The sequence below is a fragment of the Hippopotamus amphibius genome, chromosome 4 (assembly GCF_030028045.1).
Source record: "Hippopotamus amphibius kiboko isolate mHipAmp2 chromosome 4, mHipAmp2.hap2, whole genome shotgun sequence".
In the NCBI taxonomy this organism is placed as follows: Eukaryota; Metazoa; Chordata; class Mammalia; order Artiodactyla; family Hippopotamidae; genus Hippopotamus; species Hippopotamus amphibius.
In genome coordinates, this window is record NC_080189.1 from 159,614,774 (window position 1) to 159,628,365 (window position 13,592).

General features: G+C 47.0%; 1 protein-coding gene across 1 annotated transcript; it reads right to left on the reverse strand.

Moving 5' to 3' along the window:
• Positions 1–4: 4 nt before the first annotated feature.
• FAM161B (FAM161 centrosomal protein B) lies at positions 5–13,505 on the reverse strand. Its single transcript, XM_057730294.1, has 9 exons — positions 13,381–13,505; positions 10,767–11,086; positions 9,451–10,001; positions 7,548–7,894; positions 6,710–6,837; positions 4,574–4,738; positions 4,254–4,353; positions 2,661–2,803; positions 5–1,572 (listed from the first exon to the last, which is right to left on the reverse strand). The coding sequence occupies exons 1-9, from the start codon at positions 13,432–13,434 to the stop codon at positions 1,434–1,436; spliced, it is 1,947 nt and encodes a 648-aa protein (XP_057586277.1). The 5' UTR covers positions 13,435–13,505; the 3' UTR covers positions 5–1,433.
• Positions 13,506–13,592: the final 87 nt, after the last annotated feature.

The window sequence follows — 13,592 nt, forward strand, 5'->3', positions numbered from 1 at the left end:
CATACTGACACAGCATACACATGCACACAGTGGCACAATCTAAGCAGATAACAGCAAAGAATTAACTGCTGTTTTAAATAAAGTAATTATAGTTCTTAATTTGTTAATGACATGCATAATTATCCCATGCTATATAGACTGAGTTCATATCGATTACTTGTATTCTTTTTTTTTTTATAAATTTATTTATTTATTTATTTTATTGGCTGTGTTGGGTCTTTGTTGCTGCACATGGGCCCTCTCTAGTTGTGGTGCACGGGCCCCTCACTGCGATGGCCTCTCCTATTGCAGAGCACGGGCTCCAGGCGTGTGGGCCTCAGTAGTTGCGGCACATGGGCTCAATAGTTGTGGCTCATGGGCTCTAGAGCACAGGCTCAATAGCCGTGGCACACAGGCCCAGTTGCTCCGCGGCATGTGGTATCCTCCTGGGGCAGGGCTCGAACACGTGTTCCCTGCATTGGCAGGCGGATTCCCACCCACTGTGCCACCTAGGAAGTCCTCGATTACTTGTATTCTTAAAATGCCAGTTTGGGCTTCCAGTAGCCTCACTTTTATATTAGAACAGTGGTTTTCAACTGAGGACATTTTGCCACCCAGGGGACTTTTCACAGTATCTGGAGACATTTTTGGTTGTCACAGCTGGGGAGAGGGGTGCTGTTGGCATCTAGTGAGTAGAGGCCAGGGGTACTGCTAACCATCCTACAATGTATAGCTCCCTCACCCAGCACAGACTCATTTGGCCCCAAAATGTCAATAGTGCTGAGGCTGAGAAACCCTATATTTGGGGTTGCAAACTTGTCACCCACCATGGGCTAACTCTGATACACAGATGTGTTTTGTTTTGCACACATTATTTCCAAGTAATTTTTTTTTTCTTTCTTTTCTTTTTGGCTGGGCCATGCTGCTTGTAGGATCTTAGTTCCCTGACCAGGGGTTGAACCCACGCCCTCAGCAGTGAGAGTGCAGAGTCCTAACCACCAGACTTCCAGGGAATTCCCATTAATTTTTAAATTAGTTTGCCAACATGCAGATTTCTAGTTTCTGTTGAAAATATGGTTTATCTGACAATTCTGGGCCCGTATTCTAGCAGGGTTGACATTCTCCAGTGTCTGCTATCTCCTACTATTCTTATAGCCAGCTCATTTGACCCATCTGTTTCCCAACTAGCCTCTGTAGGCATTTGGGCTTATGTCCTTTTTTCTGTACCTGTTCGCATAAGTGTGAGGCACAAAGCAGGAGCACTTCATGAGCTCTGATCCCTCTACCCTGAACTTCTCCACTTTGATTTACTTGGACCATTCTTTGTTACCTACTTTTCTTTCTCCCATTCTCCAAAAGTAACCATGACTCAAAACCCAAGGTTTGCGTGCCTTGACCCAACCCCAAGTTAGCTGCTTGATATTATTCAAAAGCAGTCATTTTAAGTATACTGATTAAGCAAGTGATCTGAGATTATCTGGTAATTCATAAGACAGCTCCTCCAGTTCTTTCTTGGGGCTTGTAGACAGTTCCAGAGATTCTTCGAAATCCTGCTGTGGATTCCTGAGGCTGAGTTTTGTAGTTTCATGAGTGCTGCAGGATAAATTAAAGCATTATAAAATTTTAAATTAAAGGAAGCATCATGTAAGGCTTAAGCATGGTTTCAACATTACCATTATTTTGTATGGGGTATAAAGGCAAATTTCTAGGGGAAAACTGATATAGGAATTAAGGGAAGGGCTACTAGGACTTTAAAAACAAAACAAGGGGCTTCCCAGGTGGCACAGTGGTTAAGAATCCGCCTGCCAATGCAGGGGACATGGGTTAGATCCCTGGTCCAGGAGGAGCCCACATGCTGTGGAGCAAATTAGGCCTGTGCTCATGCTCCATAACTACTGAGCTGCGCTTTACAGCCCACGAGTCTCAACTGTTGAGCCCATGTGCCACAACTACTGAAGCCTGCATGCCTAGAGCCCACGCTCCACAACAAGAGAAGCCACTGCAATGAGAAACCTGCGCACCACAATGGAAGAGTAGCTCCCGTTTGCTGCAACCAGAGAAAGCCCGTACAGCAGCAAAGACCCAATGCAGCCAATAAATTAATTAAAAAAAAAAATTGAGAGTAATGGAAATACTGTGCTTTTCTCCCTTTGACTTATATCAGTGGAGGAGGTGGTGCTAATGAGTTACTTTTAAAAAATGCTAGATTTGAACAAGCCATGGTGACCAAGCTGAGGAGAAAAGAAAGGCTTTGTTCTGGATATTACAGCTTTTACTCTGGCTTTATAATGGTTTTTACCTTCACTTATCCAATAAGTAAATAAATTAATTAAATAAAATAGAGTGTAGTTTATCATTTTATAGGAAGGAAAAATATACATGATTTTTCTTCAAATGTAAAGTAGAAGTACTTTCAATTGATGGCATTGGACTGGAATTGGAAAAATGATCTTTTTCAAATTGAAGGAATCTAGACCTAATATACAATGGCTATATTTTATTCACAGCTGCACTACTCACCAAATTTAAATGTGTTACTTGGTGATCTCCTCTAGATTATTATTCTATAAATACAGGATTGTGATCTCAAAATATGAGTGACTGTTCTAAAGCTTCCTCCCAGTGGCATTCCTAGAGATGCAACTTGAGAGCTGCAGGATGACGGCAGCATCCCTGATTACCTGGGACAGTCACGGACTTCTGACTGCTCCTTCCATTGTAAAGCCCTGTTGCCCTGACCCTTGTTCCTCACAAAGTCTTCATCCAGCCCAGCATGCTTCAGGGTGTCTTGATACCGTTTTTCTGCTTCCTTCCTGGCAAGGTCCTGTAGAATGGAAATTAATCTGCTGTAGCTGAGTTACCAGATAATTCTAAATTGTTTGCTCACTCTGTACACTTATAATACTGCTTCCCCACCCCCACTCCCCCGTTAGTGCTGGACACAGATTTGTATGAAAATTACTTAGAGACTTATTTTCAAGCTTTAAAGTACATAGGAGCTACCTGAACATTGGGTTTAAAATGCAGATTCTCATTTGGTAGTTCTCAGATGGGGCCTGCAATTCTGTATTTCTAATACGCTTAGGAGATGCCAACTGTTGTTTTGGGAACCAAACCTTTGTGAGGCATGGATTTAGATTTTTGGAAGACCAAGTGAGACCCAGATGAAAAAGATGGACTAAAAACATTTTTAAGATTTAAAAGCAACCAAACCATCATCAGGAACACTGAAATATAACAAACTGAAAATAAGCTGCACTAGTAACATTCTTAACAGGATGGATGGTCTGCATGTAGACCAGACAAAGGTTATTTTTTGTGTAAGTGTTCAAGAGCAAAGCCATATAGAGTACTCTGTATTTTTCCCAGAGTGGTGAAAGATCTTTTGAGATCTGAGAGTGAACTTGCTGGGAAAAAGCTAACATAAAGAGCAAAGGTCATTATCAGAGATTTTTACTTAGAAATGCAAGTGGCAAAGTAAATCCAAGACAGTCCAGTATGTGTATGAGTGTGTGTGTACCAGATGGGGGATTGGGGAGGACTGGACCCAGGAAATGCCTAAATAATGCACCGCCTATAAGACAGATAATGCCCAGCATTTGGAACCAGGTCACTAGGGAATGCCAACTTTTGTTTGAAACTCTGGAGAGGAGAGAGATCTACAGAACCTGATGCAGCTCAAAGCTGTCTGGGATGGTGGCCTTTCTCAGGCTATTCAAGTAGCTTTAGGGAGATTCCTTAGGGAGATCTCAGCTGAGTCCAACTTCCCTAAAAGTAGAGAACATCTTAAAGTGACCTCTTCCAGCTGGAAAGCCACTTACTCTGGAAGAGGCCTTGTGGGGTGCTTGCGAGCCTCTCAACCCCTTAAGGCCTATAAATGTGTCACAGCTCTAGAGGCTGGGGATGCCTGGGGCACCAGCACTATAGGAGGAGAGATGACATTAGCAAGTTGACACAGCCAGACTGTCAACTGTATGTCTGGGATCTAACCTCCACTCTGATTCAAACTGAAAACTATAGGGAAAACCCCAGGAAGTGAAATAACCCTTTATAGATAGATGCCTTTGGAATCCAGTCTTGGATGAAATCAGTCCAAACAACATTCACCAGTGCTCTCCTTACTTTGGAGAATGATGGTAGTAATAAAATGAGCCAAATTTAGACTCTTTCTGAGCCTAAGGAAGTGTTTAATACCCAGATAATAAACTGTTTCATAATTTCCAAGAGCCCTTTCATCCAAGACAGAAAGAAAATGGATGATGGTTTAGATTTACCTTGGTAACTTGTTCAAAGAGATAGGGCCTTATTTGTATTCTCTTCTTCATTTCCTCCAATTCTTTCTTATACTCTTTTGTTCTTTTACGATCATTGTTCCTGGAATTAACAAGATTTTTAGAATGAATTCCAAGGTTTTCGAATCCGAAATACCTTTAATTCCAGTTAAGCGGAATAACTCCCACAGACGTAAATTCCTAACTGTGCCTGGCAAAACCCTGGACTGTGATTACAGGAGCCTGCTGTCATAACCCCATTTTGCCGTTTTTAAGGCAAATGGCTCCCAAGAGAGTTATCCCTTTGACACACGGACACTGACCGATTCTCTTTCAGCTTTGCTTTGAACACCTCCTCCAGGCTTTTATGGGGATCCATGGCTTTTGCACGCAAGGTCACAGATTTAGATATCGCCTGACACTTCTTTTTGTGCATCTCCAACCACTGAGTACTTTCATCTGCTTTGTCCTTTTTCTCAAGTGAATTTCTAAAGGGAAGAGGCCAAAAAATTAAAAAAAAAAAAAAGAATATGAATGACCAACCTGGGTATATTTAAAAGCAATCTTAGTAACCTCTCTGGAAAGTCAGTTGGTTTCTTCTATGAATGGGTGAGTAATTTATCATACTGGCATTTCAGAAAGAATGATTCTGGGATTAAATGCCCTGGCAGATAAACCCTTCCTAGCACTATGGACAGTAAGTTTCTACCCCAGGAGAAGTTCATTAATTGAACTGAAAAGCATGAGTTAAAATATTCTTACACTCAGGCTTCGTGCCATCTGGAAACAAAATAATACTAATAGCTACCATTTGCTGAGCTACCTACACTGAACCAAGCACACCAATAGGTGCTTTATAGCCATTAGCTTTTGTAATTCTCACAGCTGCCCTATGAGGTAAGGACTGTAAGTGTCCCTTTTCACAGGCAACAAGACTGAGCCTTAGGGACGGTAAACCACTTGCTCAAAGCTACCCAGCATGCCAGTGGAAAAGCCAAGATTAGAACCAGGATGTCTGACTCCTAAGCCTTTGCCCTTGACTACTCTGCTGTAAATGGTGGGCTGGAAGGTGCCAGCGTTCATGGTCCTTTCGGAATACAAACCTGCATTTCCACAAAGAACTGGAAGTGGGCCTCCCTTAATGCACAAACAATTTGGGGTCAACCTGCAGCACTTTGTGTAAATATCATTCTACAAGGTACTATGGAGAGTTCTATCAAAAGTAAAAACAAATACGGGGAAATGTGTATAAAAACAGTTGACTGAACTTGGTGTACCCCCCAAAAAATAATAAATAAATAAATAAAATTAAAAAAAAAAAAAGTAAAAACAGTCAAGACTTGCAGTTGGGTGCTTATATTCAAATGGACATACTAGGAAGGGGGGTATGAATGTTTAATCTGCTAATATGTCAGACTCCCTGTTGCCAGAACGCAGATGTGGACATCCTCTGCAGTGGGCCACCCTCAGGTTCATGAGACCTATCATAGTGGGACCTCAGGATACGGATGCATTTAGCCTTGATTTAGTAGCTCTGACTCTGAAATTTGAGGAGGAAGGGAGTATCCCTTGGATTCTAAATACATTTCTAAAATCCCCATTGTGGGTCTTCAAGAGCCAAGTAGATTCCATGTACTCCTCTGTGAGCCCCATAGGAAGGCACTGAGATGCCAGTCCTCCCCCAGGGCTAAGCCACCTGTTATAGCATGACCTCTCCTGCTAACTTCAGCTCAGATGCCTAGTACAGGAACTCCTGCTGGGGCAGTGGCTGGATGAGACCAGCATGGCAGAGTCAGGTCAGTTAAAGAGTTAAAAACAAGGAGGCTCCTGCTTCCCAACCGACTTCTAATAGTTCCCCAAGATGAACATCAGAGAATCTCAAATCTGTGTGATGGATGCCTCATCTTCTTTGTGGCAGGGTTGCACACACAGGTTCAGGCTCTCTGAATTCCTGTTCCTAATGCTTCCTTCCTCTTTCATCAATGGGTCTTACCCATGTTATTCTCTCTGTTTGGAAACTTCTTTTTTTCCAGCCTTTGGCTGACTCCTCATTCTTCAGGTTTCACCTTAGACATCTATTACAAGAGACCCAGGCTGCCCAGTGCCCCCACAGTCCCCTGTATTCCCTCATCATTGTATTACTCACAAGATATGATAGTTGCTTCTTTGCCTTTCTGTATTTCAGACCAGATATTAAACTATAGGTTCCATAAGGTATCTCCAGCCTTAACACTGTTTCTGGCACAAAATTAGTCCCCCAAGAATACTGGCTGAGTGATGGCTAGGTGTTCTCCAGCACTAAGTGTGGAGGGTTACGTGAATTCCTGTCCTGATCAAGACTCCCCTTACACCCCTTTCAGTCTCTCTGATAACAGGAGAGAAGGCCCAGCAGCAGAGTGCTTTCCAGTATCTGAGCCCAGATCCCAGCACTGTGAGTCTCGTGCATCCTGACTGCTCACCTGACTGCAGATTCCCTCCTCCTGGTGGCATCTGTGATGTGCACAGGGAGGGTGTTGGCAGAGAGGGAAGCAAGGCCACTCAAAGAACGACTCCTTGGCAGGGGTGTGCCAGGTGGCTGTGGAGATTCCTAGAAGAAATGAAGGCTGATATTGGTGGGACAGCATGTGCAGTTACTTTCTATCTTAACTAGGATTCAATTTCAGTGAAAGACTAGTCAGAGAGAATCTTCAGTTCTTTCTTGGGATTAGGGCAAGGGTAAAGAGATGCTGAGGTTAGTAACAGGACCAAGAGTTGGATATCAATCCCAAAGTTTTTAATTAAATGAGAAGAGTTCTTTGGAATTGGTATTGGGACATGGTGATTGATCTCAACTCCCTGCCTTCCAGACTTGCTTGGACTTATTTCTGCAAAATCCCTCTACAGCAGCGGTTCCCAACCTCTCTGGCACCAGGGACCAGTTTCGTGGAAGACAGTTTTTCCATGCATGGGGTCGGGGGGATAGTTCAGGTGGTAATGGGAGCGAAGGGGAGCGAGAGATGAAGCTTCACTCGCTGGCCTGCCACTCACCTCCTGCTGTGCAGCCCGGTTTCTAATAGGCCAGGACGGGTACCGGTCCGTGGCCTGGGAGTTGGGGACCCCTGCTCTACAGGGAGGGAAGGAAAGGAAGTATTCTTGTGGTCTTAAATTTTTAGCAACTGTGGATCTGCTTACAGCTGAGCTGGTGTTTAAAAGAAATTAAGATAGAAAAAGGTCATGATAAGTGCCTTCCACCAAGACTGGCCCCTCCTGTATTTTGGGCCTCAGCCCTGACCCTCCTGCAGTGGCCTGCGCTCTCACCCTCTGCCCTTCAGAGGCGACGGTATCGCAGGGCCGCGGAGTCCGTCGCAGGCTGGCGGTTCTCAGCAAGAAGGGCTTGTTGCGCGTCACCTCCCTGGTGTCTCTTCTCTTGGAAGCTCTTTTCTGGAAGGCCTTGTAAAGTTCCTCATAGTCAGGGACCGCAGGATTCACCCGAGGTTGGAATCCAAAGTCAGTTTGCAGAAACCCAAGCTTTTCCTCCCGGGTCCGGGTGGCTGTTCGAGGCCGTGAGTCAGCCCGGCTGCTGGAGGAGGCAATGGGAGAGGTGGCCATCCGGAGCGTGTCCAGGGCTCTCATCTGGATGCGAATTTTCCTCAAGAGCTCAGCTTCTGTGGAGAGGAAGTCAGGGTGGTGATGGGTGAGAAGGGACCAAGCCTCATACCAAAAGGTTTGGAGAGCTTTCCCTTCTTAAATACTCGCAGTTAGTGTGCTGGGGCTGATCAGTAACTTTTCAGGAATTTTGCAAGCCAGTTGGCATCATGTGGACAGCTTGAAATAGGCCACAACAGGAGTATTTATACCATGAAAATGGCAAACACTACAAATCAACTTCCTTTTCTTTTTTCCTTTTTTTCTGGAGAGCACCTTAATGAATGCTGACTAGGACGCCACTGCTGTGTGCCAATCGGGCTGCAGAAGCCGCTCCCATTTACACTTACTGAGCACTTCCTACAGTTCCTTCTTCAGAGATGAAGCCGGAGGGATGGGCCAGTCGCCTGCCCCTCTCCCAGGTCTCCCTTCTCAGGCAGAGGCCCCACAGTCCACTCAGCTGCCCAAGCCCGCTGCCCACATCGTCCTCACCTCCTCCCCTCTCATCAGTCTTGCCGTTTCCTCCTCTTGAACCTCTCTCCGGTCTAGCCTCTTTTCATCCTCCCTGCTACCAATTTCATAATTTCTCAATTGAATCACTGAAATAGGCTCCTACAGATCAACATCCCTCTGGACTTGCCCATCCCCCTTTAATTATCTCCACAGCAGAGTGAGCTTTCTGAACTGCATATCTGGTCATGAGCCACCCTTAAAACCCTTCAGTGGCTCCCGCTGCCCCTGGGATGAAGTCCAAACTCCCTCTCATGCCCTACAAGGCCGCAGGCCTGGCCTGTGCCTGTCTGTCCCGCCCCCTCTCCTCTCCCCTCTCCCCTCTACCTTTCCATGCCTTGAATGCGCTCAGCTTTCTTACCTCCATGCTGTTATCTCTGCGTGCTACACTTTTCCTCCCTCTTGATTGAATTCACCACGGCTCCTCCTTCAGGGTCAGCCTCTGCGCTCAAGTTCCCTGGAGACCTTCCCTAACTGTTCCCACCCCTCACCACACTCTATGTCAGGTCCCTCTGTTATATGTGACATTGGACCCCCAGGCTTTTCCCTTTAACCCCTGCAAGTGACATCACATCTGTAATTATCTGGCTGTCTCCCTCCCATGTCCACACGCTCCACATGTTTATTCACACCTGGAATGTGGCACCTGTTACTGAATGAGCGAATAAAGCCAGAATCCTTTACCTGAGCTGTGCTTCTTGAAATAAATACCTCACAGGATGGGGAGGGGGGTGGGGCAGCTGGCTAGTGGTGGCACTGGCTTAGGCTGGTACTCGGATGTCTCACTGGTTCTCTGCTCTGGCACCTGTGCTGCTGCAGAGGCCTTCGTATCCACTCACTGAGCCAGGTGAGGTAAACAGGATGAACCTGGGGCCTCCCACTCCTCTCCCAACTAGATGCTTCCATTGTACGGACAGACCCAATCCTACCCCGTGGCCTGCACTGAGCAAGGCCTCTAACGGGTCCACCCGAACAGCCCATCTCCGAGCCAGGCTGACCCCTGAGCCTGACTAAATCCCCACAGCACCGCTCGGTACCCCCAGGCAGGAGGCAAGGATGTCTTTACCCTGGAGTTTGTCCCCGAGGGCTGGCTCCAGAATGGACTTGGGGATCCTCCTAGTGGCCTTCTGCTTGGGGACTTTGGCCTTAGCTGTGGCGACCAGGTCCCTCTGTTGAGCAGCTTTCTTTTGCTGCTCCTCCTTCTCCAGGAAGCTGAAGGGCTTCAAGGAAGAAAGGAGCAGTTCCTTCCTCTTCTCGATCCCTGCCCGCCTGCGTGCCTCGTTGCGCTCCATGATCTCCTGGTAGAGGGGCAGGTAGACGTGTGCGGGCACAGGCTGTGCCCGGAACTGCCGGTGGCACTCGGCCTCTTCCTGGCCCTGCTTCTGGGCCTGCTGCCTCTCATGCTCAAAGGAGGCAGGGGAGGCCAGCCACTCGGCCTTCTTTCTGGCCTCGCGCAGCGTCATATGGAACGGCTGAGGGACAGTGATGGATGATGCCCAGGAGCTGATGCTTCTGTGCCGGGAGGGAGGCCTGGAGCCATAGGGCAGCTGAGGCTGAGCCTTGGGAATATCGGAAGGCAGCTTGCTCAAGGAGCTGCAGCGCCTCGTGGAGCCACGCCTGGGGGGAGAGAGCATCTCTGTGCGTGGAGGGCAGGGCAGCCAGGAGGCCCGGCTCCTCCAAGATCCTCCTCCTTCACCCTCCCTGCCAGCAGGTCAGTTTCTCAGCCTCACATCACAGCCCCACAGGCCTCTAGGCCTGTACCTTTTTCAACCAGGCTTCTCTCCTTCCCACAGGCCATCCTAGCAGCGCTAGTGGGAAGTCTCTAAGCATTGACTGAAGAACTGCCATTTTGCACTCTAATCTTTTCATTCTGTAGAGAGAAGAGTGCAGTGGTGCAGAGGAGGGCTTTAGAGTCAGGCCCAGGTTTAAATCTGGCTGCAAACACTTACCAGCTGTGTGACCTTGAGCAAGGTTCTCTTGGAACCTCAATTTCCTCATCTGTAGAATGGCAAAAATGATATCTACTTACAGGGTTACTGGGAGGAGAAAATAAACGTTAAATGAGATAAAGTATATGTGCATATAGCAGGGCTTGGCCAAGGTAAATGGACCTTGTTGCCATTCTCGGGGAGGTAGTATATTTAGGAAAGGCATCTCCTTAACCAATTCCAAACCTTCTGGTTACTAAGGGTTACCTAAAATGATTTAGGACTGCTGGGTAGGAATCAGAACACGTTTGGCTGATTCTGAGCTGGAGCCTGGGTAAGTGGCACGTTGCAGAAGTGCTCTTTGTTTTACTGAGGAGGAAGATGAGGCCCACAGTCACGAGGTGACTTGGCCAGAGCTGTGCAGTGAGGCAGCTGTTGAACGGCAGTGCCTTACCTCGGAGACGGGGAGTACTGCACCTGCGGCTTCCCCCTGCCTTTGTCTTGAAAGAAACTCTCCAGGTCCTCATCGTCTTCAGAGAGGCTCTCATCACTCTCTGGGTCAGACAGGTACAGCGACTCCAACAGGCACCACCTGCCTTTCTGCCTTAGTGCCTGCAGGGTCTCATAAAAACTCCCAGTTGAGTCAGAAGTAGAATCTGTCTTCTCCTCTGGGCTGAGGAACTCACTGAGTCTGCCAGCCCTGGGCAAAACCAGCTCATCTCCACACAACTCCTCTTCTGCCTCTGTGTCTGAGGAGGATCTGGGGGGAAATGTCTAAAATGAAATATGACAACAGACTGTGGGTTAAACTATGATTTCAAAACGTAACTATTAATTTCACTTTAAATAAGTTTATATATATAAGGGACTGGGGCGGGAGACAAAGAAAAACATGTTCCTTGCTTTAAGGAAATTTCACATATTGGTATATTGGGTGTGCTTGGTTGAAGGGCAGGAAAGGGAAGCAGAGAGATGAAGTTGTTTCATGCAGTGTGGTGAGCATTTATGGAGAACTTCCCTTCACCATGCACCCCTGCACTCTAGCAATCCTACCTGTGACCTTGGCCACACTCTGGGACCTGGCCTACTTGGGTTTTTTACCCTTGTTGCCAGTCTTCCTTTTCCTGCTTCCCCTGTCTACACCTCTGCTTTCCTCATATTCTAGCTAATTCCCACCCTATTACTATGAATGAGTATTAGGAGAGACAGTGCAGTCTGGCTGAAAGAGTCTTAGAAAGTGGGAAATCCAACTGGGCTTAAATACTCCATTCATTCAGAAAATATTTATTGGGTGCCCAATGTGCATTGGACATTAGGCTGAGAACAAGACAAACAAGGTCCCTACTCTCGTGAGGCTTACATCCTAGTGAAGGGAGAAAGACAATGTAAGATGGTAATAAATTCAATAAAGGCTATAAAACTGAGATTATAGATGGATGGAGTGGCTATGGGATGCTTCTCTGTTGATAAAAGCCTATCAGATAAAGACCACTAGGAATGTACCTGTAATCAGCTAGGTTTATTAATTTGCTACAGTATACCATGGGAAATTATAGAGAACTTGGCAGGGGTTAGGGGCTTTTACTAGGGTTGAGGGCTTTTTCTAGGGTTGGCTTGTCCTGAATGATTCTGAGGAGGGTTAGGGGAAGCAGGGATCAACTCTGGATAGATGCTGTCATAAACAGGGCACAGTTTGGTAAGTGGGTAAATGAGCAATCTTTATTCAAAAGGTGACAAGAACAAAGTAGGGCTGGGTAAGTCATTGATAAGTAAGCATAATCATTTAGAAGTATGGGGTATTAGTCGGTTTGCAGGTACAGTGTGGCCCTGTGAGAAATACTGATTTCTGGGCTTCCTAGGTGGCGCAGTGGTTAAGAATCCGCCTGCCAATGCAGAGGTCATGGGTTCGATCCCAGCTCCAGGAAGATCCCACATGCTGCGGAGCAACTAAGCCCGTGTGCCAAAAAAGAAAAAGAAATACTGATTTCTGCTGATCTTGCTACCAGCCTTATCTGGGTCTATAACAGTCTGAGCTGTACTTTCCCAGTCCTGGGGTGATTTTCCTTTTTCACTGTGGAGAACTTTTAGACTGACACCCGACTGGTGAGAAAAATGCCAACCTGGCTAAGATCTGGGGTAAGAGGATTCGAGGTTCAGAGAAAAGCAAATGCAAAGGCTTTGAGGCAGGAACCTGAGGCAGGAACAAACTTGACTCTTGAAGAGGTAGAAAGAGGGCCAGTGTGGTTGGAGGATAGTAGCCAGAGATATCCTTAGAAAGGAAGGCTGGGGCCATGATGGGAGGGCACTGGATGACGGGCTGCAGCGGGAAACCAGTCGGAGGCAGTCCGCAGCAGGCCTCCAAGTGACGCTTGGTGATGGTTTAACTGGGTTCTCAAAGATCCAGCTCTTAATACTGAAAAGAACACTGGATTCTGAGTCAAAGGTATGTATGTACTCTGGCCCTCGCTCTGCTGCTGAAGAGCGTGTGATTTTAGGAAAATTTCTTTTTAATGGCTTTACTGATATAATTCACATATACCATACACTTCATAAAATTCACTTAAAGTGTACAATTCCGTGGGTTTCAGTAAATTCAGAGTTGTGCAACCACCACCACAATCAATTTTAGATCATTTTAGTCACCCCCAAAAGACCCCATTCTATTTAGCAGTCACTCCTGATCCTCCCTAACCCTCCCCCACTTCCCAAGGCCTAAACGACCATCAATTTACTTTCTGTCCCTATGAACTTGGGGGCAAATTTCGTAATCTCTCTGTGCCTCAGTTTTCTACAAAATGGAGACAACAATCCTACTATTAGTCCTGAGGGGGTTGAAAGGACAAACGAAAACTGAGGGTCACTGCTACGGTTCTACGAAGAGCCTGACGTTCACGCGGTTCAGGTCCCGGAGTCCGCCTCCGCGCCCGAAAACGGGGCCCGTTTTAATCCCACGCCCCTGTGACACGCCCCTGCCGTCTGTCTCCAAGGCAACGTCAAACAGCTTCCTCTCTTAGGGATTCCTTTCCGGGGCGCAGACCTGATCCCGCTCCTTCTTTTTCTCCCCTCACCTGACGGCTCCACTGAACGCCTCCAGAGGCTCCCGCGGGCCGCCCCACGGTCATCTTCTCGGCGGGTCAGAGACAGAAGCGGCGTAGACACCGGCGATGACAGCGGCGGTGGCGGCGCAAGCTACTGGGGTCAGGTTCCGCCCCTTTCTAGCTTGGGCCTCTGATTGGCTCCCAGGCGGATACACCAACCAGTCCTCTTCCCCGGCAACCTC